This window comes from Coturnix japonica, chromosome 17, assembly GCF_001577835.2.
Source record: "Coturnix japonica isolate 7356 chromosome 17, Coturnix japonica 2.1, whole genome shotgun sequence".
Classification (NCBI taxonomy): domain Eukaryota; kingdom Metazoa; phylum Chordata; class Aves; order Galliformes; family Phasianidae; genus Coturnix; species Coturnix japonica.
In genome coordinates this window covers 6235070-6259715 of record NC_029532.1, presented here as the reverse complement: position 1 = coordinate 6259715, position 24646 = coordinate 6235070, and the positions used below count along the sequence as shown (strand labels likewise).

The 24646-nt window shown below is 53.9% G+C and overlaps 2 protein-coding genes across 6 annotated transcripts; one reads left to right on the top strand and one right to left on the bottom strand.

The window, feature by feature from the left end:
- Nucleotides 1-1284: 1284 nt before the first annotated feature.
- EGFL7 (EGF like domain multiple 7) lies at nt 1285-15461 on the top strand. Of its 5 annotated transcripts, none has more exons than XM_015879342.1 (10): nt 1294-1444; nt 4579-4647; nt 8694-8881; nt 10176-10298; nt 10388-10500; nt 11157-11252; nt 12321-12485; nt 13198-13262; nt 13548-13710; nt 15129-15461. In XM_015879342.1, the coding sequence occupies exons 3-10, from the start codon at nt 8802-8804 to the stop codon at nt 15149-15151; spliced, it is 828 nt and encodes a 275-aa protein (XP_015734828.1). In that variant the 5' UTR covers nt 1294-1444; nt 4579-4647; nt 8694-8801; the 3' UTR covers nt 15152-15461. The 5 variants fall into 5 exon arrangements, with proteins under 5 accessions (XP_032303996.1, XP_015734828.1, XP_032303997.1 ...); XM_032448106.1 differs by lacking the exon at nt 1294-1444 and adding an exon at nt 3258-3494; XM_032448105.1 differs by lacking the exon at nt 4579-4647 and having other exon boundaries at nt 1285-1444.
- A 90-nt stretch (nt 15462-15551) lies between these two features.
- On the bottom strand, nt 15552-23743 carry AGPAT2 (1-acylglycerol-3-phosphate O-acyltransferase 2). Its single transcript, XM_015879343.2, has 6 exons — nt 23477-23743; nt 20187-20320; nt 19908-20083; nt 19730-19825; nt 18587-18659; nt 15552-17866 (listed from the first exon to the last, which is right to left on the bottom strand). Exons 1-6 carry the CDS (start codon nt 23662-23664, stop codon nt 17715-17717), a joined length of 819 nt encoding a protein of 272 aa, XP_015734829.1. The 5' UTR covers nt 23665-23743; the 3' UTR covers nt 15552-17714.
- Between the last annotated feature and the right edge of the window lie 903 nt (nt 23744-24646).

Here is a 24646-nt window from a genome sequence, read left to right as displayed (position 1 = left end):
CATGCTCAGCCTGCAGTGAGTCCCAGCACCATCTCACCACTCCTAAAATGTCACTGTGTTGTGGGTCGGGGCAGCTGTTGTAGCTGCGTGTGCTGGGGAATGGCAGAGATGCTGGAGGTGTGTGGGTAGAGGAAGGCTGTGAGCAAATTCCAAATGTAAAACCACCTATTTCTCTGGCCCCTGCTGCCTGCTTCCTGCCCCAGCAGCTGAAGGCTGAGTAAACAAGGAAGCATTTTCCACACATCCCATCCCATCCCATCCCATCCCATCCCATCCCATCCCATCCCATCCCATCCCATCCCATCCCATCCTTCTCTGTCAGAGTGCTCAGAGCACTCTTGCATGTGGCCCTGTGTGCAACTAATGCTCCAGCAATAGGGGCAGGGAGCACAGAAACAGTGGCATAGGGCTAAGTGGCTGATAGAGGCTGGGTCTAGAATTGTCCCCAAAGTTTAGGGGTTTCAGCCTGGAGGAGGTAGGGAGGGGTTGCCATGGAGTCCTTTGGCTTGCAGTACAAAATCACCTATTGCTGGAAAGAATGATGGGCAGCAGAAAACGGCCTTGAAAAAATACCCTTTCTGCCAAGGAAAACAAACGGGGTCTTTCTTTAGCCATGCATTTATATAAATAAACACAGGGATATTTTGCAGGCCCTATGAGACTCTCTCGGAGTAGTATTTTGCTGAATCAGGCTGGGAGTCATCCTCCCTCGTTGAGCCTGCGCATGAGCTGGGCCGAGAGGACGCAGTGTGATATGGGCAGCATCCATGGAGCTGCTGTGTGTGGCAGCTCTGAATTCCTCCCATGCTCATACAGCACCATACACACGTGTTTCAATTGAAATTACAACACGTTTTGCCCCAGAAGGGCCTTCAGTAGGCGGGAGCAGGGCAGGCTTTCCTACGCATGACACCGAAGGAACCATCTTTGCTTTGCACAGGCCATCCACAAGATGAGGCTGATGCCGCACACCAACATGGCCGGCCCACTGTTGGGAAGATGGCTGCTGTCCCTCCTCCTCCTCCTCCACTGCCTGGCCCTCCCCACAGCCCCAGGGCACTGCTCTGTGCCCCCCATCTTGGGCCCTGGCAGGCAGGGCATGGAGGTGCCGCCCCACAGCCCCTCTCCCCTCTGTGCCTGCGGCGGCCGTGTTTGTTCTCCTCGCAACGCCCCGTTATCAGCTCACAACACACACAGGAAGTCCTGTCTGGGATTGTCCATCCCCGGCCTGATTTATACAGGAAGAAAAGCATAAAAAGCCGCCCTTCCACCTCAGCAGTCACCTCCTGCCTGTGTGCGGCCGGCGGGCGGCCATGAGGGGGGTGACAGGAGGGTGCCCAGCTCCAGGACCAGGGTGGCCATGGGGGGATGGCGGCCGGTGGCCACGAGGCAGTGTGGCAACAGAGCTGATCCCAGCACGGCGAGGGACAGCGGGGCACTGCAGGTATGGGGTGAGATGTGGCTGTCACTGCTGTGGGATGTGTGGGATGGAGAGGGTCAGAGGGGTTGTGGGGCTGTGGGATGTCCCCCAGTGATGGTTTGCCAGCCCAGCTTGTAGTGCTGCTCTTTGCAGTGCTTTCCAGGGATGGCAGAGTCCTGGCAGCTGGATAGAGGGTTTGTTTTATGTCCTGTGCTTGTGCAGCGCTGGTGTGTGTGATGTCCACCTTTCTTTCCATAACTCCTTCTCTGTTTCCATCTGTGTGTCTCTGCTATAACACATTATAGGGCATGTTATATATGTTACACAGGGCTCTGCCAAGGCTGGCACTGTGAGCCTGGAACGTGCCAGCAGCTCAGCAAAGCCTCTGGCATTTAGAACCATTACATGTGCTGTTTCAGCAACCTGTGGGTCCTGTCATCCTCACCTGTAGCATTACATAATGCAGGCAGGAGGCTTGGTTCCTCACCTGAGGTGTTGGGGGATTAAGGCTGGCTGAGGGTAGGAGCAAATCTAACATTCATAGAAGAAATAATATGATATTGCAATGGGTAAAATTAATGTGAAGCTCTGGCATTGCGAGGTAGAAGTTCAGAGGCTCTGAGCCTCTCTTGTGAGCCTCAGCTCTGGATAACAGTGGGGCTACAGGTGGGCACACACCTCTGCCCTGGCAGGCTCTGAATGTTATTCCCTGTGATCAAGAATTCCATCACTGAGTCAGTTTCTCTCTATGCTTCTGAACTATCAGCTCTGCACTTACTGTCCCTAGAGCTAAAGAAGAGAAATTGAGTCTGGGATTCAGGCTTATTTTGAGCCATTTCCCAGACTCGGATGCTGCAGATGGGTCTGGCTCCAGGGAGGCAGATTTACAAACTGCAACAAATTAGTGTAAACGAATCTGACTCGCAGTCACACCAGCAGCAGAAGTGCATGCAGAAAAAAAGGATTTAACTTAAGCTTTCGGGGCAGGCAGAGAAAGAAAAGGAAAGGGCCTTTGCAAACAGAAGGTGGTAATAAAACTGTTATTTAGTTCTCAGTCCCCTCTCCCAGCATAAACTCTGTAGGTCTGCCCATCACTCAGGAGGTGATGGTAAGGAGGAGCTCTGCTTGGTGGGTTTCTGGAGCTGGATATAGAACATAATTAGACCAAAAAAAGCTGTTTAAAGCAATGCTCCCTGGCATGGCTGTGATTAAAGGAGCATCTGAGCCATGCGTGCAACTCGCAGCCATTCCCAGCACACTTTCTGTGTGCTCCTTAGGGAGTGATTCACTGGAAAAACACAGAGGGGAAAGTTGGGGCGGGAGCCATTCCCCACTGAGTAACGCCAGCTTTTGCCAGGGAATGTTCACAGAAAGCAGCAAGATTCGGTTTATTCCGAAGCGAGATGGATCATAGCCCAGTTTTTATGCCGCGGCCATTACGGCCGCCTTGAAATGTATATGAGAACTCATCTGTGGCTGCAGGATGCTGTCCTGTTGACGCATGTGCTTTTGCATGGACACAATGAGGTTGCTGTATGTCTCTGGTGGACTCAGGTTATAACATACTGCCCCTGAGACAGTGTTTGTTAAGCCCTTACTCAGGCTAAAGAAAAAAAAAACCCATCACTTTGTGGGAATCTGATCTGGGTCATAATACTCATTGCATTCAGCAACTGGTGACGAGAGACTCGGTGCTATGGGCCAAGCACTTTTCTTGGTTTGACCTGCTTTGATCCCACTGACATCAATGGACTCCACTAGATTTCCACTGAGATAACTGGCCCGTAGCTGACGCAATGGAGAACAATATAGAACATAATGGAATAGTGGGAGGTCTTTTTCCTTACAGAACTCTGCAGAACAGGGGCTGCTCCAGAGCCTAAACTTCAGTGTAACATTTACAAACAGCTTTATGAAAAGCTTGAGCAAAAGAATTCATCCTAAGACAGAAAAAGCCGCTTCCCTCCCCCCTTTTTATTTTGGAATCACCAAAAATTCCTGTTCCTCCAGCAAGCAGCCCCAGTTCTGAGCCAGATCCCCATGGAGGCCAGCGAGAGACCATTGTGCACAGCAGGTACGGGGTCAGACATGCCTTGTGGTAGCTGAAAGGCTTTGCATCTGTATGTGTGTCACTCTCCTGTCTTTCTCTCCATCCATCCATCCATCTCCTGTCACATTCTGGCCCCAGACTTGGGAACATGAGCACATTGCAGGAGGGTCGGATGCGGGTCTGGATGGCAGTTCCACCCCCTGGCCCACCTGGTGTGTGGTTTGAGACCTGCTCTGGGTGAGGTTTGGGGCACCCTGTAGCTTACACTGATGGTAGAACTGGTGGGAAATGAAGAGATTTAACATTGTTAAATCTAAGAGGGAGGTTGGCCAGAAACATTTCTGTCTTGGCCTGGAGACAAGTATTAATATTAGATGTCGTGGGAGTATGCTTCTAAAGTGCAAGGGAGAAAGCTTTGGGGGAAGCAGGGAAACTGCCTGTCCAAGGAAGACCTCAAATTCAGGCGGACGTGCAGCTGCAAGCCAAAATCCCTTACTGTCATGGTGAGCAGCTCATCACACCAGTATTAGCTGAGCCAATTTCTGACCTTCCCTTGCTCAGAGCTGGTGGAACATCGCTGCCTTCAAGGGAACTTTGCCAGGCTATGTCCTGCAGGATTTCCTCCCAGCATATTGGCATACAAGGCACTGAACCCTCTCTATGAGCGGAGGATTAGGTGCTCTCTTAATGGGCAATCTGCAGTTCTTAAGCAGATAACATGGGCTCTCTTGCATGGTGCAAAGATTTGGCCAAGTAAATGGAGCTGAAAAGCCAACATTTTGTAACTCAAATAACTGCAGAATATTAAAATAATGCACTTTGGGGATTGTTGTGGAATGATTGAAAGGGTTTTATGGGAGTGAAGGCACCGTGTTCAGTCCTGGAGTGAGAGATCTGTAACTAAGCACATGCTGGGGTGCAGTGGGGGGGATCTCAAGTGAGACGAAGGGATCTTTGATATAGCTGGGGGGGGTGTCACCTGGAATGGGGCACCCCACTTCTCACTGAGCTATGGGAAACATCTGGGACCCCCACACCATGGGCTGGATCACTGATACTTGCCTGCATGACAAAGGGAGTGTAACCACAGGCTTTTCTGCTCCGACAGCAAGAAACCAAGATGCTCCTTAAGGAAAAGATCCATGCTCGGGCCGGGTGATGGAGCACTGCAGATAAGGTGAGTGTATTGGCTGCGCAATTAAACCCTGTGCTTTCCATACAGCCAAACAGCAGCTTTCCACCGCCTTCCGAGCACATTTTGCAACTATTAGGCAAACTGAATATCAGGCACCGTTCATCTCCCCCATAAACCAAGCAAACAACAGTAACACTGTCTGCACAGTAAGATAATTCCCGTCCCTCTTGGGAAAAGTTGCCTGTGCTTCGCGCTGATGAGATTACACGAGCTGCAATCATTCCCCAGAGGTTGGCTGAGTGAGCAAACTGTTCTGTTTCCTGCTTGTGCAATGTATGATGCCGTGTAACACGGCGCTGCTCTTCCAGCAGCAGCCAGCCCTCCCCTCACTGCGGGCAGCGTGCTGTACAATGTAGCTCCTATAGAGCTCCTAGAGCTACATTGCTCCTGCCTACCAATGAAGCTCCATCTCCACCAGCACATCCCAGAGTTATATTCCAGCTGCTTCATTCCCTTCCCTGGGTAGAACAGGAACAAAACTGCCTCCTGGGCTCACCTGTGTGTCCCCCAGCACACCCTGCATGCAGCGGCTTTGCTGCAGGGCTCAATGCAACTCGTGGCAGCTCCAATTGAATCAGCAGCCGGAGCGTACCCACGGGGTGAGCTCAGTTGTTCTTTAGCAGCTATTATTGTTTAACTGGTAAATATTTCCTTTAAATGCCTACATGTTCTCAAAAGAAAAAAGAAAAGCAAAACTTGCAAAACTTAATGGGAACAAATATTCCCAGGAGGGTGTATCCTGCCATTCATTTACACATCAGACCCCTGCTATCTTTAAGGCTGCTTCTGAGCATGGGCAGGCGCCTAAGTCATTTGAAAAACAATAAGCCACTGTGCTCTAATTTCCCAGCGAAAAAAAAATGTAGACAAAACAAGTGGCAGTTTGGCACTAAGAGAACGGCAGAATTTCTTTTTTCTCTGATAAATAAATGAGTGCTTCATAGCAGAAGCCCGTGGGCAGCCGGGAGACCGACCTGCATCATCGGCCCCAGGGCATCCGAGGGAGCCTTCGAGCATCCCAAGGGCTCTCAGGGCTGATCCCTGTCCCGGAAGCTCATCGCACTCTTCGAGTTTGCTGTTGGAATGAGCTCACAGGGGCATAGTGGGACCCTATGGAGCGATGTGGTGTGTTGGGTGTCCGGGGGAAGGAGATGTAGAACCAGACACAGTCTTTATTTAGCAAAGAGAGAGAAATTTGCCCCGGTCACTGCGCCGGTGATGGGCGATTTCACGGTAGCTCGGGAAGGGTTGGGGGCTTCGTAGGGATCTCCCCGCGTGGCCGCTAATCCTCTGCCCACCCAGGGTGGGTCGGGGACCTCGTAGCTGTCCAGGCGCTGTGCAGGTGAGCCTGGAAACCGGCACAGAAGCAGCGGTTCCTTGAGCGATAACACGGGGCACCGCGGCAGCGCGTACCGTGACCGGGTTACGGCGGGGGGGCTCTGCCTTGTGCCGGAGCGGCTCGGCGGGGGCAGGTGGCGGGCGGCGGGGCGGAGGCAGGCGGAGGCTCCCCGGGTCCCGGCGCTTCCCCCAGGCCGGGAGGCTCCGCTTTCCTCCCCGCCGGAGCTCATTGGGTCGGGGCGGAGGGACCGGCTCGGTCTGGGGGGGAGGAAACGCGCGGGGGGCCGCGGCGCGGCGGAGACTCCGCGACTCCGCCACCGCTACCGGTGAGTCCCGATGGCTGCGGCCGCTGCATGGGATGGGGAGAGGGGTCGGAGCGGTGGGATGGGGGGGACCGCGCCCGCTACATCCGCATCCACCGCGGGGCCAAGCGGGCGGAGTGGGGAGCGGACACGGCACCGCATGGGGAGGGAGGAGGCGGCGGAACGGGAGCGGAGGGGCTGCGGGCTGCGGGCAGGGCAGGCAGGGGAAGGGTCCCGGGGGGTGCGGAGCTGTGCGTGCCGGGTTTGGGCCTGTTGTGAGCTGGGGGTGGCATCCTTGCGCCTGGTGTCTGTACCATGCAGCCTCTTCTGCTGTGCGCGGAGCCTGAGCCTCCCCCGTGCTGCCCCGCACCCAGCGGATCCCACTGCCCTGCATGCTCCTGTCCCTGCACCCCGCTCCCATCGTGCCCGTGTTCCCGTGCTCTGCTCCATGGTGCCCACATCCCAACCTGTGCAGGGAACAGCTGGAAATGTCTGTAGGGGAAAATCCATCCCCCTGGTGCTGGTGCCCACCAGGGGGGTCTGGCAGCTGAGGGCACCACTGGGAGCAGAGGTTCCACCTGCGGAAGCAGGCCGTGCTGTTCGAAGAAGTGCAGCCACTGTGTTGTCCTGAGGGTTGTTGCTTCCTCCTGAAGGGCTGGGTTCTCTTGCACCACTTTGGAGACAGACCTTATCTCATGCTGCTAAGCATCACCTGGAGTTTTAGCCTGGCTTTCATGGGCAGAGCTGGACAAAGCACTGCCCATGTCAGTTCCCTTATGGGTTGTATTTTCCCGTCGGTTGCTGATGCAAGTTAGAGAGCTCAGAGGCAGAATGGGAAAGGTTCCGGCTGGCAGGAGCGGCCCCACAACCTCCCTCCAGGAGCACATGGCTGAGCCCATAACCAGCAAAAGCTCAGGTGCTCCTATGTAGCTTTATATGTGCTTTGAAAAAGGAACACCAGAATAGTAGTGGCAACAGGTTGGAGGATCTTCTGCAGTTTTGGAGAGGCTGGTTTTCATAAACTCATAAAAAAACACAAGTATTTACTATCATATTTTCCACTTTTGAAACTATCTGTTATTAAGCAAGCATTATTTTACAACCCAGAGGGATATTCTGACCACTCGAGGTAGGACAATGCTGCTCTATAAGAGAAAGAAGCAAGCTGTCTGTATTTTAAGCTCATGCCCTGCGTTTCTTGCCTTCCCCATGGAGAAAGTTCCCATGGCAGATGCAGGAATTCAGTGGGAGGACTGCGATGGTTGGCAGCGTTTGACTTACAGACCTCTGGAGTAGCACTGCTAGGCAGGGGATCTGTGGCTGCAAGGAAAATATGTGTCTGTGTGTAGCTCTGGGAAGGCACAGGCAGGCCAGGCTGTGTGCCTGCATCCTGGCTGTGCTGGGTGCCTGGCTCAGTGCAAAGAGCCTTTGCCTCACTGGTGATGCTGTTTGCAAGAGGGGCCTCCTGTGCCTCCATCACCTGAACAAGGAGATGCTATTGCCTGGCTTGGAGGGGGATTTTAGAACCTTCTAGGTAACTCTCTTTATCTGCAGTTTAAGAAGGATGTTTTTTGTTGTGTTGCATCCTAAAACTTCTTTTCCAAAGATTAATCAGAAAGACTGACTCCTTTAGTTATCATATGTTTAAGGTGGGATTCTTTATTCCTCCCTCCTTTAACTGCTGCCATCCGGAGGCCAACTGTTCTGTTTAAATTGGATGTTGTTTAAATTAAGCATTGTTATTGACCTTCTTCAGCCCTGCTTCGTATTTGTCCCACTGCTAGAAAATCAAAGCCTCTTTATTTCCAACTCAGTACTCATTCTGTATGCAGACGGTACATATGGCCCTTAAAGCACTTTTCCCTGGCAAGAACTTGTATTTTAAAGAGAAGAAGATCAGATTTCAGTATGTTATACGGTGGGAAAATGCAGCTTTACAATGCTGTATGGATTAAGAAATTACAGGCCATTGTTTTGGCCTTGCTGCCTAGAATTGGCTGCATGTTTCAGAATGATGCAGGTTCTTTCTGTGCAGACCAACAAGGGGTGCAGCTCCCTGGTGTGTGCCAGCAGGAGCCTGCCTCAGTGTTGGCCCCATCCCACATGTCCCCTGTTCCCTGTGCTGTGACCTGCTGGGTCCTGTACCCCACTGTGCGTCACTGGGAAGCAGACAACCTCATTCTTTTTTGTCTTACATCCTGCCAGGGCTTGCAGTAAGGCACAGCACAGCATGGCCACCCCACCCAGTACCATGGGGATACCTTACAGGGACATTTCTATTCCCTTAGTGCAAACCTGGCCATCGGTCTCACGTCACCGTATCTCCATTGGATGCCATCAGCTGGGGATGGGCACCACGTGCTCACGCTGCTATTCTCTCTGTTCCAGAGTTCGCCGCTGAACAGCCAGCCATGCAATAGGAGCCCATGCTTCCCACCGAGGAGTGACCCTGGTGTGTGCCACACAGCCCAGAGTGCTGCAGGGAGGAGACAGGACATGCACCGAATCAGCTGCCTTCTTTCGGGACTCGCCTTCATCCTCAGTGCCACCAGCACAGACAGTTTTGCCCGGGTGGGGTAAGCCTCTTTTTAGTCTGCATTTCCAAGATCTATCCTCATGAGCACACGCTGAGCCTCTCTGCAAGGCATGGCATGGTTCGTCCTCACCCAGGATGGAGAGTTCGGCTGGTGGAGCACTAGGGGCAGCTGGCTGGGTGAGGAGCTGGGAGGAGGCTCTGCAGAGTCATATCTTGGCTGGGGTCTGCTTTCTTCCCAAGAATTGGGTCTGACACTGTCCCTGCATCCCAACACACCCCAAGGATCTCCATGGCCAAAGGAGCCTCAGTGCCTCTGTACTCAGTGCCCCAGTTTCTTCCCCCACAGAAAGGAGCTCAAGCTCAGCCCCCACCCCCCGGATCCAGCTCATTTTCTCCATAGTTTGTTTTTACATTGAAATACTCTCCTCTAGAATTAAACCTTTCACATTCTGGTCGTGACTAAACCCACAGGCTGAATTCCTCTCTCGCATGCACGCAACTGCAGCTATAGCTTTATTATAACATTTGCAAAGCAAACAATTTCCATTTAAAAACTGCATCTTCTGTAACGTTAAACCAGTGAAGCTGAAAGGAGTTTTTCTGGAGTTAATGGAAGCCAGCTGATGTCCGTGCTAATTCCCAGCCTTTTAATTCTAGTTTATAATTGAGCTGGGAGGCTGAAATGAGCTTGTAAGTTCCTTGGTGGAACTGACCTGCTGGAGAATGTTGAAGAGGAAGAATCTTTAAGTGAGACTGTTTTGGCTGTTGGCCTTGGGAAAGTTTCTGACTGGGTCCCAGTTATCGTAGGAGGAACAGATGGTGACTTTCCTCTGTCTTCTACCCTTTTACCATCAGCCTGATTCTTTCTGTGGAATCGTTAATTTATTGGTGTCCAAAGGCACATCAGGTTCACGAGTGCAGAAAGCTCAGAAAGGAAAAGATACGTCTAAAAAGTGATTGATTTTAGGTAGAAGGGAGACAAAGAATGGAAGGAGAACTGCTCTGAGTAAATCTCCCCTAAATCTGGATCCCAGCAGTTCGGGATGGAGAAAGTTTGCAGTGTATGAGAGGTGTCAGTGCCTTTGTGCAGGGGCTGGGGAGGAAGGGGCCATACAGCCCATAGTGCTGCATCTTTGTGTCGCTGCCCCTAACAGCATGAAGTCACCTTCCGGGTCACTTGGGCAATGAGCCACTGCCTCTTAAATAGCCGTGTGCAATTAGGAGTTGTCAGGCCATGTCCCCAGCTGGTGTAAATCAGCTCAGCCCTTTCAGGATGAGGGGAGAAGCAGCAAGTTGTTTGCCAACCATTGCCTGACCTGCTTTCCTTTGCTCAGCCGCAGGACCTGCGCTGCGGAGCCGCGGAGCCGCACAACTGCCCACACCGAGTCCCACGTGCAGCCCGTGTACCTGCCCTACCTCACCACCTGCCAGGGCCACCGCCTGTGCAGCACCTACAGGTGAGGGGAAGCAGCACCTGCAGCAGTGTAGGAGCTGGGCTGGGGGCTTGGGGCTGCCCCCAACACTCAGCCCCATCTCTGTGTTGCAGGACCATCTATAAGGTTGCCTACCGGCAGGTGTACAAACAGGTACCGCAGCCTGTGGCCTCGTGCTGTCCTGGCTGGAGCAGAACCAGCAGCTATGAGCTCAGCTGCAACACAGGTAATGAGGCCACTGGGCCACCCCGGGGCCCTACTCACCTTGCTGTCCCCCAGTCCCTTGATTCCGGGTGGGTCATAATCCAGCAGCTAGCTCTCTTGTTGACCAACATAAATCTGATCCTTCCATCTACATCCAATAGCACAACCAAATGTAGCTCCGTTTCTGATTAATTTCTAGGCTTTCTTGGCTGCCTCATGCCTTTTTCCTGGGGGATTGCTTATTAACTTTAGAGTTACCAGAGGATAAGTAAAGTGAGCAAATTCTTTCCATATAAATCAGCAGTAATGGAAGAGAAATGCTGTCGGGAGGACATTGTGATGTGCAACATAAAGCAAACGCAGAACATATCAGTGGCTAACCTGTCTCCAGAAGAGCTTGTAGAGCAACATCAGTCACTCTCCTGAGCTGTCAGGGTGCAGTGTGGCCCTCTTTCCCCTTCCCTGTGTCGCTTGCAGGCCCTTCAGCCTCTTTATCCCACTCCTGCTGCTCCCAGCACAGCCCCAGCACAGCTCAGCCCCATCAGGATGAAGCAGCCCATGCCCAGGGCTGGCACAAGGCTGTGCTGTCCCATGTGTGTACACAATGCATGCACATGTAGGTAGGGAAGAGGTATGCCCAGCCCCACCAAGTGATGCTGTACTTGTTTGCTCTCCCAGCTCTGTGCCAGATGCCATGCCAGAATGGTGGCCGCTGTGCCTTCCCTGGAAGATGTGCCTGCCCACCCGGCTGGATGGGGCCTTCCTGCCAGACAGGTAATGCTGCACCCTGCTTCCCCCCAGCACCTTCTGGCATGGGGGACTGTGCTAGGTCAGCATGAGCTGGGACTGTGCTCTGCTGTGACTGCACTCAGCAAAAGGCCTTCAGCAGAGCAGCCCTTGCACACACCAGGCTGTCCCAAGACTGTGTATTTACAGTGACCCTTCTCCCAGCCTTTGTAAACTCTTACTGTAAACGAAGACACTCATTTGCTGCAGAGCCTAAATCTGTGAAGCAAAAAGATCTGGGGGTGGAGGGGAAGGGCTCCTCTCCTGTGTGTCAGCAGTCTGATGCTTCACTGGAGCATAGGGATATCCAGCAGGGCACACCAGCATAGTGCAAATCACTTCCACCAGGCTGTCCACCCTCCTGTAAGGCAGAGGAGGAGTATGTGGCACTGACCCGTGCTGGGCAGAGCAGAGCTGAGCACATCGCTGACAGCTCCAGGGAAAGGATTTTCCCACTGCCTAGAACAGATTTGCCCAGGCGTGGGAAGCAGCTCTGCTCATTTTGCTTTGTGGGAACAGCTTTAATAACTCCCCCGTGTGAGGAGAGGTTACTGGGTTTTATACGCGCTTGAAAGGCTGATAGCTCCTCTCCATGGCTGGCTGGAACCAAAACCCCGGCCATAAATCCAGGATGAGAGCCAGGCACTGAAAGCAGCGGTACGGAGCTGCCTGCATCCTTCTGCTCAAGGATGGTGCCTTCTCTGGCCAAAGCATGGGTGTTTCTAGGCATATGTTTGCTTTTTACCCTTAGGAAGGTGAGAGGGATGTAGGAAGGAGGCCAGATTCCCCCTCTGGATAAATAAGTAATATGGGTATCCTATATTTACACCAGCATCTTCCTAAGTGTGCTCCTACCCTGTTTGAGGGGCACCCACACAGCTGCCAGCCAAGTTTGGGAAGGGTGACCTGGGCCTTGGCTGTGTTCATGTCACATCCCCACGCTGGGGATGTCAGTGTGGCTCTGGGAAGGGGAGCAGCACCTCTGCTCCATCTGTACCTCTCTGAACCTGAGCTGCAGAGCTCCCTGTCCTCATGGAGCCATCCCTGTGCTTTCAGATGTGGACGAATGTGCCAGCCAGAGCCATGGGTGCAGCCAGCTCTGCGTCAATACAGCTGGGAGCTTCCACTGTGCATGCCGGGATGGCTTTAGCCTCGCTGCTGATCACAAGGCATGCCAGCCTGTGGTCCCACACCCCAAGCCAGGAACCTTCATCCAAGCAGGTAAATGCCTCCTGTTGCAGCATGGCAGCAGATGCTCAGGGGCCTTAGTGATAACTGGGATTAGCACAGCAGCACAGGGTGGGTAGGGAAGGACTGGCAAGGGCTAAGAGATGGAACAAAACTTGCACAACACCAGACCCTGCAGGGGTGACAAAGCCTGGCTGTGGTGTGTGGTGGTCGGGACTGCAGCTGTGCTCTCCATCATCATCATCTTTCCTATGGGGCACATTCATCTGGAGCCACAAGGAACCTCAGGAGCCGCTGGTGACGGCCCATTATTACTTTTGGTACGCGCTGTGACACTTCAAACTCGTACCGTGAGTAATAATGCGCTGTGGTCAGCACTGGCATCACATGGGCAACGCCTGGGAAAGCCATCTACATGTGTCCCAAACACCGCCTGCTTTTGTCCTCTGCCCACAGCAGGGCTCACCATGGGACGGGGAAGACGCGAGTGCAAACTCATCTGCTGACAGCAAGGGCACAAAAGGATATTTTGTCCTTTAAGCATCACCCCACAGCCTGAGAAACTCCCTCACTTTATTCTAAGTACTGCTACACTTGCAGTGGACACTGCATCAACTTCCTGAAGCCTGATATTCCTTAAGAGTGGAGCACCAAGCAGCAACGCTTACCCTGAGCTCAGCACGTCCCACTTCACCTCAGGCAATGGATTTTTACTAACTAACCCATCTTGGTCCTCTTTTTTCAGATCCTTCCAGTGAAGTGAAGGAAGAAATGAAAGACCTCAAGAGCAGAGTGGAAGCACTGGAGCAGGTGGGTGTTTGGTGTCCCCCTCTGCTCCTTCCCCTCCTGCCTGTGGCCACGTGCAGCCAGCTCCAAGCCTGGGGCTGTGCACAGCCAGGGTTTCCCTCCACCCCTACTCTATTTTTAACACCACACTGACCTCAGGCAGGCAGAGAGCAGGCAAGGATCCCAGCTGTGCTCCACGCTGCCAGCAGAGCCTCACAGCAGCTCCTCCAGCCCAGCAGCCCTTCGAACACAACCAAATACTGCACTGAGGCTCCTCCTGACTGCTCACGGCTCCTCTTCTCCCTGCAGAAACTCCAATTGGTGCTGGCTCCCTTCCACAACCTCATGCCATCTGCACCAGAGGACGTTGGCACAGACCCCATCAGCCGACTGTCCCACTCCCTCCAGCAACTGGACAGAATTGACTCCTTGAGTGAGCAGATCTCCTTCCTCGAGGAGCGGCTGGAGACTTGTAAGTGCCTGCAAAAAGGAGGGGTGAGGCATTGCACTGCACCTGCCCCCATTTTTCCCCCCACACACACTCAACCACCATAGACGCAGCCTCAGACCTCAGTGCCACAGCTTTGCTCGGGGCTGATTGTGCCACAGATCTTGACTGTGGAGAGCAGATGCAAGCCAACGAGATCAGTAACACATACATCACTATTAATCTTCATCTTCCCTCAAACTCAGCAGCCTGTAATTAATAAAAGATGAATGCAAACAACCCATTAGCTTCATTCCAAAGCTGTCTGTTTGGCTGCACCATCTGATTGCCCTCATAGCAGCCTGATGAAGAGAGGCATACAGAAACAGGGCTCTTGGGCAGACACATCTCACACCACTCTCACCAGCTCTCTCCCCTCCATGTAGCACCATAACTTAATCCAGGATGAAATGAAAAGTCCCAAACTCTTAAAAGAGAAACTTAATAGTCCAAAAAGTCAATCAGGAAAGCTTAGGGAGTGTGCCCAGTTTGGCAGATTTATGAGCCTGGGAAGTTTTAGGCATGTTTCTTTTTGATGTCTGTAGAGCAGTACTTTGTCACGCAGTGCACCACAGAGGTATCTTAAATAGCAGACTTGTGAGTGGCAGCAGCCTCGTGCTAAAGGTATAGGGATTACATTGCCTGGTAAGGGGAAGGGACAGGGAGGTTTCAGGGCATTCCCAGTCCCAGTTCACTGCTTCTGCTAATGGCTTTGGCATAAAGACTTCAAAGAACTTGCTTGAAGCTGCAAATTGATGCTTAGAGGAAAAAAACCCAACCAACCAACCTCAGAAAGGGGTAATTATAAGAACCTACAAGTGTCTCAGTCCTAGCGTTGCCCTATGCTTATTATTAGTGACAGCACTGAGGAATGGGAGCAGCATCACAAGGTAACATGGATTTGTTCCAAGGGATGACTCCAAAGTCCTGTATTTAGCTTCCACCAAACCTGCTCCAGCAGGCAAAACTTGCTTTTGTCCCTTCCTCCCATGTTCTTGGAAATCCCTGGAGGATACAAGACTGTTCTGTTGTACTGCAATGAGCGCTGAGGTTTGCAGAGCATCGGCTGCATCTGCGGTCAGGACAGCCCAGTCCCAGCTGGCATTTCTTGTCAGTGCCTTCCTCACCTTGGGGTGCTGTGCACAGCTTTGCCAGGCCCAGAGCCAGCAGGATGGAACCAGCAGGTGGCTGCTTGGCAAAGGAAAAGCAATAGAGGTGGGTGACATTTATAGATGTCAAGGTCAACCTCATCTTGAGAAGACAGGAGGTGGTTACAGCCAGCACAGGGAAACTGCTCTTTGGTGCCCACTATGTTGGTTAGAGGCGACAGCCCCCACCACCACACCAGACCCTGGCTAACAACAGGGCTGGATCATCTATTTCTTTCTTTTTAATCTTTCCAGGTTCCTGCAAGAATGAACTCTAGCTGAGCAGCCAAAGAACCAGAACAGGCCGACTGCATCTGTGGCTTGTCTCTGTCTCCAGTCCCAGGCTGGAGCCAAAGACGCATCACCTCCAGTAAGACACAGGGTAGAAAGAGAAGGCTGGTTTCCCATCAGCATCTCCAGTATTTTCTCTTCCAACTCACCTTACCAAAGGTCATGAAGCTACTTCCAAACTGGACTTTTAAACCTGAGCATCTCACCCCACTCCTGCTGGAGAGGAAGAAAATAAATTCCTTACCTCTTGCCATTAGCAGTTCCTGTCTGGCTGTGCCAGAGACTGGTTCTAAACGAGTTCGTGTGGTGCTTGGTTTTGTTTGGCTTTTCCTTAGCCCTGTAGGGCAGTAATCAACCTGCTTTTACACAGGCCTGAAGGCACAGAGCCTGGTTTTATTGCTTTAATGCAGAACCTTTCCCTGTGACACTCCCATCATCAGCACAGTACAGACAGGGACAAACCTGCGTTGCTCAGCTGTGCCAACAGGGTGAGGCCAAGTCCCCCGCACACCTGCTCTGCAGACAGGGTCCGGACAAAGCCCACTTGTTTACACTGGCACAGCACCAGCTGTCAAGGTGGCTGTTATTCCCCCACCCAACCGATGCTGCCTTGGCAGTCCATACCAACCTCCCCAGCTCTGTTTGCTCAAGCCAAGGTTGCAGGTGTAGTAGACATGAACAATCCAGTACAACACTTTGCTACAACCACAGTTGCAGGAGGAGCTCTGTGGGTGCAGCCATGCTGCAGAGTTGCACTAAACCAAAGCCTCCTGCTGTGCACAGAGGTTGCAGGCTCATTACTGGAGGGATGGAGCTCCCTCCATGGCCCCACTTTGCTTATGGGCTCTTCCTCCCGCAGCAGTTCTCCTCCCACATAAAACCAGGAGTCTCCTTCATTTAAATAATCAAAAACATACTTTTTTTTTTTTTCTTTTTAAGCAAAATATATTATTCTCAACCTGATTAAAACAGTAGACAACTGCACACAGAGGCACTGCTTCTTTCTCCCAGGTGCTGCATGAGTTGCTCCCATAGAGCACTCCTGGGTTTCACCTCCATAACAGCCATTTTGCTGCCATTCTTACAAAGTGCTGGTTGGGTTTCCATCCTCCCACCCCGACCCGTTCCCTTGGCAGGTCTGACCCCTGAGACAGTACCATAAAGACACCAGGATAAAGCCCCAGCTTTGCAGAATTCAGCCCAAGGGCTCCCTGCCTCGGGATCTGCTGGCTGTGCCTTGCCCAGGTGAGTTTTTACCCCTCAAAATGCCCTGTGAGACTATTTAGAGCAATGCAGCCACATAGAAGCCGGCTACGCTGTACCCAGGCTCATCTCGTGGTGCTCCCTGCTGCATTAGCAAGAGCTCTCAAGCCTCTCTGAGCCCAGGAATCACAGACCTGAGCCAGCCCTGCTCTTCGCAGAGAGCAACAGCAAGGGCTCCAGGAGCACTGCCCATCTGCTCAGAAAGCCCTTTATCCAAACTCCTCGAACAGGGATGAAGCCCATTTTCCCCAGGGTGAAAGCTGAATCTCTTCCCATTACAGACTCAGCTCACACACCCTGCAGGCTCCCCAACAAGTTTTGCAGCTCCTGCAGAGCAGCAGCTCAGCTGAGATCAGCACAAAGACATGGGACAGGCACCATCTTTCGGCCAGTGCTGACCATGACAAGATGAGCATGACAGAGCCCTTAGCATCTGCATAATGTACCCCAGGCACCACGATGATTGCTGCAAGGAGCTTGAACAAACAGCACAGCCAAACCCACCCAAGCAGCAAGCACTTGGTGAGATGACAGCTTCCCTCTGCACTGCTGCACCCTTCAATGGGGGAGAGCACTTGTTTTAATGAGAAGCTGAGCCTTAGGAAGGGCTCAAGGCTGACTGGCCCCACACGTTCCCCTTTTCAGCTCAGTTATTGACCCTATAGGAGCTTTCCTCAAAGGGGAAGGCTTGGCTTCAGAATGCTTGGGCAATGCAGAGCCCCAGCACAAGATGCTGCTGAGATTCAAGGGCATCTCTCAGGTAAAGGCCTCAGTGCTCTGCCTAGGGATGCACTGAGCACAGGGCTGTGCTGCTGGGCAGACAGAGTTTGGATCTTCATGATCTTGACCCAATTCTCAGCATCAAGGTTGTGCAGGGACACGCTGCTGCCTGGTGGCTCCTCATCTGGGGCAGCACCTGACAGCCAGCAGGAACACTCACATGGGGTAGAGCCCAACCTCCTGCCAGGACCTCCTCACTGCCCCATGGGCAGCTGCCTGAGCCGGAGAACTCACCTGATCTGGACATTGAGCCCTTTGGTAGCGCATGTTTGGTGCCTGAGAAACACAGAGGAAAAAAATGAAACGTTTCATTGCAAGATAATGAATCCTTAAGAGAAATCCACTCAGAGGGGGGGAGCCTCACTGCTGGCTCCACACGCCTCGTGTGCCAGTCCATGGCATCCCCAGAGTTCCAAGTCACTGCAGAGGAAGAGATGTTCCTTTGGTGTTTGGCAGCAGATGGGTCCCTTCGGTCACCGCCACACGGTGACGCTGCTGGAGCAGCACTTAGGAGGAATCCTTCCCATCACCTGGGCGGCCGGACAGCTTGAAAAGGGTCTCCCTCATGATGTTGAAGCATTTGTCAGTGAGGTCGGAGACGTCGTCTGATGTCAGCCCTTTGGTTTCTATCGGAGGGAGAACCTCGACCTTGATTTTGCCTGGGAGAGCAAGAGGAGCATGGTGAGAAACCTCCCCACATATGAGCACTGCTCTCTGCCCTTACAGAACAGCTGCCATTGCAGCCCCACAGGTACCCATCCCTGCAGGCATCCCTGCAAACAGAGGGATTGCCCACAGAGCAAGAGATTGCCCTGAGAATCACACCCTGCCCCAAGGAGCAAAGCATTTCCCAATGCTTCCAACCTGGGAAGCAGAAAAGGCTGCCCTTGATCTGAGCTCTGCAGGACCGAGGTGAGCACACAGAGCTCAGCACCAGGTGCTCCCTCAATCTGCTCCTGCCCTGCTCTCCTACCTCCAAAGCCAGCAGGCAGAGGGAAGGCTTTCTCCCAGCATTACCAATACACTGTGGCTCAAAGCCAATCAAAGCCAGCACTTACACTGACAGACCTAAGAGCTTTAACACAGCCTGCTGTGATAGACCAGAATTCAGACCACTCTTGCTTCTTCCCCCAAGCACAATCCCTCTCCAAACAACTCAGGCTGTGCCAGCTATGAGAGGTGGCACCTAGTTCTTAATGAAAGCACCCCCTGGCAACTTTAATTACATTCTTCCCCAAGTTAATCCAGCCCAGCTCTGCTGCCAAGTGCTCTGAACTGCCTCTATGTATCTGCTCAGCCCAGCCCTGCTTCCCTCCGACATCCCCATGCAGACATGGCATCTCTCCATCCCCGATGAGCTATAAAGGCTCTTTTCGTACCTGATGTAAACAGATTCTTCTTCGGGTTGTAGAAAGTGGTGAAGGAGGAATAGACCACGGGGATCACTGGGACCTTGGGGAGGAAGAGGAGTAATTACAGCAGGGCAGTCAGCAGCCCCTGGGGAGCAATGGGATGTTTGAAGCACTGGGGCTGGGTGATACTTCCTGACCCATACAACACACTGAAGCTGCCTGTTGTGACAGGTCTTCTGCACAAGCACAAAGCCAGGGCAGGGCAGCCACTGTGCCTTCAGCATCAGAGCGTGACACCAGCTGCAATCAGTGCTCCCAGGAAGGCTCAGGCAGGTAGAGGCAGAGCCAGGAGGGCAAGGCCCAGAGTCACCTTAATTTGGTGCTGGTAACACAGACATGAGCTGCCGTTGGTGACTCACAGGGAGCGGCAGCAATGTAAGCAGAGGTGGGCAGCATTTCCTCTATCCTTCCCTTCAGGCTCAGCCAAGCCCAAAGGAGGTTGGCACCCGCTCCCTCCTGCAGGATCCGTGCTGCAATGCCCTGTGCAAGGAGAACATTTCCCCTTGGGCTTCCAATGATTCCAGTCCAAAGAGCAGAGGCACAGCATGTGCCTTCCCTGGGCTCCATGGGACACAGCAGGTGTCTCAGCTGGCAGCAATCCCCCTTGGCTGCAGTTGGGCCACTGCTCCTTCAGGAGCACCAACAGCTCCAGTTTTCCAGAGCCCAGGAGCTGTTTGCTGCTCCCCCATTGACTTTGCCACATTGAGGTGAGAAGGCATCTAAAAAGAGCAACCCCTGTGGCAGTCTGGGAAGAGGCAGCTGCTTCCACCAAGAGCAAGCTCAGGTGATGCTCTAAAGCACTAACATCAATAAACCCAGATCAGCACGCTGCTATTATCAGCACTCTGCTATTGCTACATGGGGGATTAAGAAATTAAATGCCAGCTGTAGTATCCCCAAGGCAAGTTCTTGGTGAGAGCCTCCTGTTGGGGAGGAAAAGGATGCTCTCTGCTCTTGCTGGGCAGCATTTAGGACACCTAAAGGTGGCTGAGCTGAAAAGCACAGCTGTGATCTATGAGCTCCACCTGAGAACAAACCACACCGCAGCATGGCCAGTCTGCAACGTCATTGCAACAGCTTTTGGGTCCCCACATGGAAGCAGAGCGTTACCTGTGCCTGGACAGCGAGATGAAATGCTCCTTTCTTGAATGGCAGCAAATCCCCCGTGCAGTTCCTCGTGCCCTCTGGGTACACCCACACCTTCACCTGCACACAGATAAAGCTCTGCTCCAGCAACCATCAGCACTGCCATGTCACCCCCCCCAGGCAATGCCACAATGCCACTCACGTTATCAGCTGTCATAGTCTTGGCCACCTCCGCCATCACCATCTTGGCACTGCTGGTGCTCTTCCTGTTGATGAAGATGACACCCCCGAGGTAGATGATGAGCCCCACTGTGCCGGCGTACATCAGCTCCTTCTTGGCCACCTGGACACAGTCATCGGGCAGGATCTCCATCAGCCCTAATGTGATGGTAGAGGGTGAGACCCGGCAGCCACCCCCTCCCCAAACACCTGCACTTGGATGGGACCAAGAGAAGCACACCCTCCCCCTTTTTTCCCTCACCCATCATGTCGAGCATGCTCTGGTGGTTGGACACAATGATGGCAGGGCCCTCCACCTCAAAATTCTCCAGTCCTTTCACCTCAAACCTCAGGCCGAAGAAATATTTGAATGACTTGACCACGGTTTTGATGATCCTACAGAAGAGAAGAGAGGTCAGCAGCAGGGCAGGGATGCAGTGGGGGCAAGGAGACAAGAAAAGCTCTGTGACAGCCTCCACTGTCTGTCATTCACCTACATGCCAGTCCCATGTACTTGAGGGTGCTCAGCATGCAGCTGAAGCACTGTTCTCTCTTGGTGTGATGTGCAAACATCACTGGGATCCTGGGAGAAGCAAAGTGTAACTTAGGGGATAGTAGAGCCACAGCTCTCTGCTTCCTGCAGGCTGACAGCATCCCCTCACAACCAGACTCACTACAAGCACTTCATAGGAGCCAAGCCCAGCCTAGCACAGCTCACAAGGATTTGGAAACAGAAGGCAAACTGGAAGCCCTCCATCCAGTGCAGGAGGAAGGGAGGCTGATTACACAGCTTGCTCAGTTATTGCTCCTCCTGCTGCCAGTCCCACCCATCCACAGCTCCTTTTTCCCCCCCCGTGTGAGGGCTGTAAACCTGGCTGGGTGGTACCGGTGCTTTCCTGCTGCAGTCAGCACAGCCCCACAAGCTGCTCAAACAGCTTTTCCAGGAACTGGCACTCCCCAGCACTGCTTATTAACCTGCACCCTTCGCCCCAGGATTGCTGTGCTAATCCTGCTCACTGCAGCTCTTCTTTGCAGGGCTACCAGTACAGGGTGGCATCACCTGAGAAGGCTTCAAGCCAAGAGCTTCCTCCTGCCAGCTCAGCTCCCCCGGGGACATTCATTTCCATCCCCCATATCTCCCATCTTTCTTCCCCAGCAGCTCAGCTCAGCCCTGGATACCCCAGCTGGGCACAGCCAGCCCCATACAGCGACCAAACTGCTGTGATCCCACAGCACTGGGACAGGTGGGAGCTGGGGACCCTCCAAGTGGGTCAAAGGACACAGCCAGAAGCTGGCAGCACACGAGGGGCTATTTTGGGCAGGGAGCAGCCATTTGCCAGGACGGGAGGTGGAGGAGCCTGCACGTGAGCAAAGCCCCCAGGAGCAGCCACAGCTCGGCTCTGAAGCAGACCTGCAAGCTGCCATGCCCTTCTCTTCCTCTAAAGGATGCTCTGCACCTCCTCCTTGACAGCAGAGAGCTTTCCACCCTGCAGGAATAGGTCTGAGGATCAATATTAGGTCCCATTCATCCCCACCAGGTCCTGCTGGATGGTTACCCACCATCACCCACCTGGGAAGCATCAGTCACCCAGGGCAGCGGGTGAGCAAATGCTGGCACCTCATCCTGCCTTGGCAGCAGCTGTTCTCCCACATGATCCCCATCTCCACCCACAAACCTGCACCAAAGCAACATCCATCCCTGCCCCCCATGCACAGACCCTCACGTCTTTCTGGCTCTAACAGTGGAGTTCAGAGCAGGGCAGTGCCCTCAGGTTACACCACTGCATGACACAACTGCTATCAATCCCCGGCACGAAAACCTGCTGCTGCAAAGGTCAGACCGCACCCAGAGCCCCTCAAAGGGGGGAGGCAGCACAGCTGGGGCAGGGCAGGCAAGGAGAGCTGGGGTGACACCGACCTGGAGGGGAAGGGGGGGGGCATGGCAGAGGCTGCATCACCAGACTGACCTACATCCCACTTCTCCTCCCTTCTGCCCGCCAACCAAAAACAAGGTCGCTGCTCCAGCAGTCACGCTGTTCGGAAGCGGCTGGGAGAGGCTGGTTACTCATTAGTCAAGAGCAAACCATCCAACTTCCTCCTGCCAGTGAAGAGCCAGCGTTTCCTTGCACAAGATGTGGCCTGAGCTGCCACTGAAAGAGGCGAAGGGGCAGAGCTGAGAGCAACAAGGAGGATCTGGGCGACGGGCAGCCCTGAGCAGCCACGTCACCACGGGGCTGGGCAGCTCCTGCCCCCCCCCAGCAGCTCCCTGTGGGGAAGATGATCCTGGTGTGGTGTAAATCTAATGTCCTGACCACCAGACACAGGGAGCAAGGGGATAAATGAGAGTAAAGTGCCCTCTAGCAGCTCTGCAGGGGCTTTTTTAGGACCCTCTGGTTGTGAAGGATTCATGCAGGCTGCTTAGTGGGGTTGGAAGCTCTTGCAAGAGGTTTCACCACTAGATAAACACATCCAGCTATCAGAGCAGGGCATCTCTGCCATGGTCCAGCACAGCAAGGACAGGGCGTCCTGCTCCAGCATTGACATGGCATCACTGCCTGCCCCCCAGCATCAGGACAACAACCCCACAGGGATGCTGTAGCAATAAGGATCCCTGAGTCTGGGAGCTGCAGCAGCAGCTGGAACCAGCGAGTGGAAATGATGGGCTTAAGTTACAAGAAAAGGGTGGTTCTGGCTCCAGCTCAGCTCTGAGATTCAACAGGAGGATTTAAAGGAGCTCCTCTTCCTGATAAAAAAAAAGTTCCTTTCTGTCTAAGTTATACAGATTCCAGGAGTTTTGGGGATGAAAAGAGAGCTGACATCGCACGCTCCCATGGTTACAAGGCTGGGTGTCAACTCCTTGCGATGATACCCTGCCCTGGGAGCTCAGCACGGGCTGCGGGGCAGAGCAGCTCCCAGCAGCACCCAAAGCACAAGGCAGGGCACTTCCTACCAGCATCACTCGCTCCTCCCCGGGCCCCGCAGCTGCCAAAGTCCGGCTGTGCCCCACCTCTCACCCACGAGGATGCATGAAGGCGGAAGGCTCCATTCCCCCCCCAAATAAAGGAGCCTCCTTACACACACAGCTTAGAGTGGGGACACACAGCACAGCCCGGAAACCAACAGCAGCCCGAATTCCCCTGTATCACCCACAAACCCGCCCACACGTGGGGCTGCCCCAGGAGGGGTCCCAGGTGGTGGGACCCAACGCCCATCAACACACGTGGGGCTGCCCCACATCCTTCTGTAAGGACGCGATGTGCCGCCTGGCAGCTCTCTGGGCACAGCCATGGCTGCTGCGTGGCCCTTCGTTGTTTGGGGCCCAGCATCTCACAGTCCCACTGAGGTTCCGTCTCCTATTGATGGACAGGAGGGAGGAGCCCCTAATTAGCCTAAGGATGCTGTGGTCCTCCAGCTCGCCTCCCAGCATGAAACAGTTCCCACTTCAGGCAGCATTCAGCCTCCCATAGGATCCCCCATACCCCCAGCTTCGTGCCACCCCCTCACACCCACTGCGAGGACCCCAATTTCCCCCTCCACCCCCCACCCACCCACCTCATATTCTTGACGGTGCGGCCGCCGTTGACGAGGAGACAGACGGGAGCGGTGAGCCCGGAGCAGACGATGCACAACACGTAGTAAAAACCGACGCGCAGCACGAAGTTCACAGCGGGGCTGAGCTCCATCAGGAGATGAAGCAACAGCAGCACCGCCGCGCCCCATAGCAGCCAACCCAGCTCCATATCGCGTCCCCGGGACCCTCCGATCCCAACCCCACCGCTAACAACCCGCTTCCCCCCACCGTCACACGGAGCGGCGTGAGCTGCCCCCGCCTTATGTGGGCGGTGCGCCGGGCTCAGCTCAACACCCCCCCCCGCCCCGTGTTTGGCCGCACCGCCTTCCGTGGGGCGGGGAGAGAGCGAAGGGGGGGGGGGTTAAGGCTCGGAGCTCTGTGATGGGGATTGGAGCGGGGGGAGACCCCGGGATGTTGTGTGCGACGTTTTAGGGTCCCCTCTTGGCGTGGTGGGGGGGCTTTGGGGCATCCCCGTGGTGTCCTTGAGGGTCATAGGGTCATTCCTAGTGTGATATCGGGTTTCTTCGTGGTGTTATGGGGAGGGCATTCCTGGCACGATGTGGGGTCCCTTGTTAGCTGTTTTTAGGTGCCCTCATGGTATTATGTAGGGTTTTGGTATCCCGCATTGGTATGGGGTCCTCCCACACCTCCAGTGCATCCCATGGCATTAGTGTGGGGTCTGTGGGTTTCCTTATGGTGTCACAGGGGGGTCCTGGGGTCTCTCTTAGCACAACATGGGATCTTTGGGTTTGGGTGTCAGGACTTTGGGTCCCCGTGTGATAATGTGGGAGCCTTTATGGGGACACCAGGGTGGGACACTGGTCTTCCATAGGCACCAATGGGCTGGGCAAACCCACTGACAGCCCAGGGCAACTGACCCACTGATAGCCCGGGGGTGGCTCAGCAGCTGTAGCATCTGACCCACAGACAATCCCTTTCTCTCTATGGCAGAGCAGGGCTGGCACTCCCCCCAGCTGCCAGGCAATGACATCTCAGAGCCGGTCTCATGATTCCTGCTCATGCCACAAAGAACCCTCATTGTATCTGCATCACAGCGTTGAGTTCAGCCCTCGGGCTCGTGTTGGGGAGGGAGTGAGTCCCATCCAGCTGAGCTCAGGCTGCCTCCAGAAAGTATAACCAGGAGAGAGTCT

Coding starts and splice junctions, on each gene's coding strand:
- EGFL7 (XM_032448105.1), top strand. CDS start 1,361: ATGGGGGGATGGCGGCCGGTGGCCACGAGGCAGTGTGGCAACAGAGCT. Junction 1,445..8,693: donor GGGACAGCGGGGCACTGCAG/GTATGGGGTGAG, acceptor TCTCTGTTCCAG/AGTTCGCCGCTGAACAGCCA. Junction 8,882..10,175: donor GACAGTTTTGCCCGGGTGGG/GTAAGCCTCTTT, acceptor TCCTTTGCTCAG/CCGCAGGACCTGCGCTGCGG.
- AGPAT2 (XM_015879343.2), bottom strand. CDS start 23,664: ATGGAGCTGGGTTGGCTGCTATGGGGCGCGGCGGTGCTGCTGTTGCTT. Junction 18,660..19,729: donor ATCTCGCTGTCCAGGCACAG/GTAACGCTCTGC, acceptor TTCCTCCCCAAG/GTCCCAGTGATCCCCGTGGT. Junction 17,867..18,586: donor GAAGAATCTGTTTACATCAG/GTACGAAAAGAG, acceptor TTGCTCTCCCAG/GCAAAATCAAGGTCGAGGTT.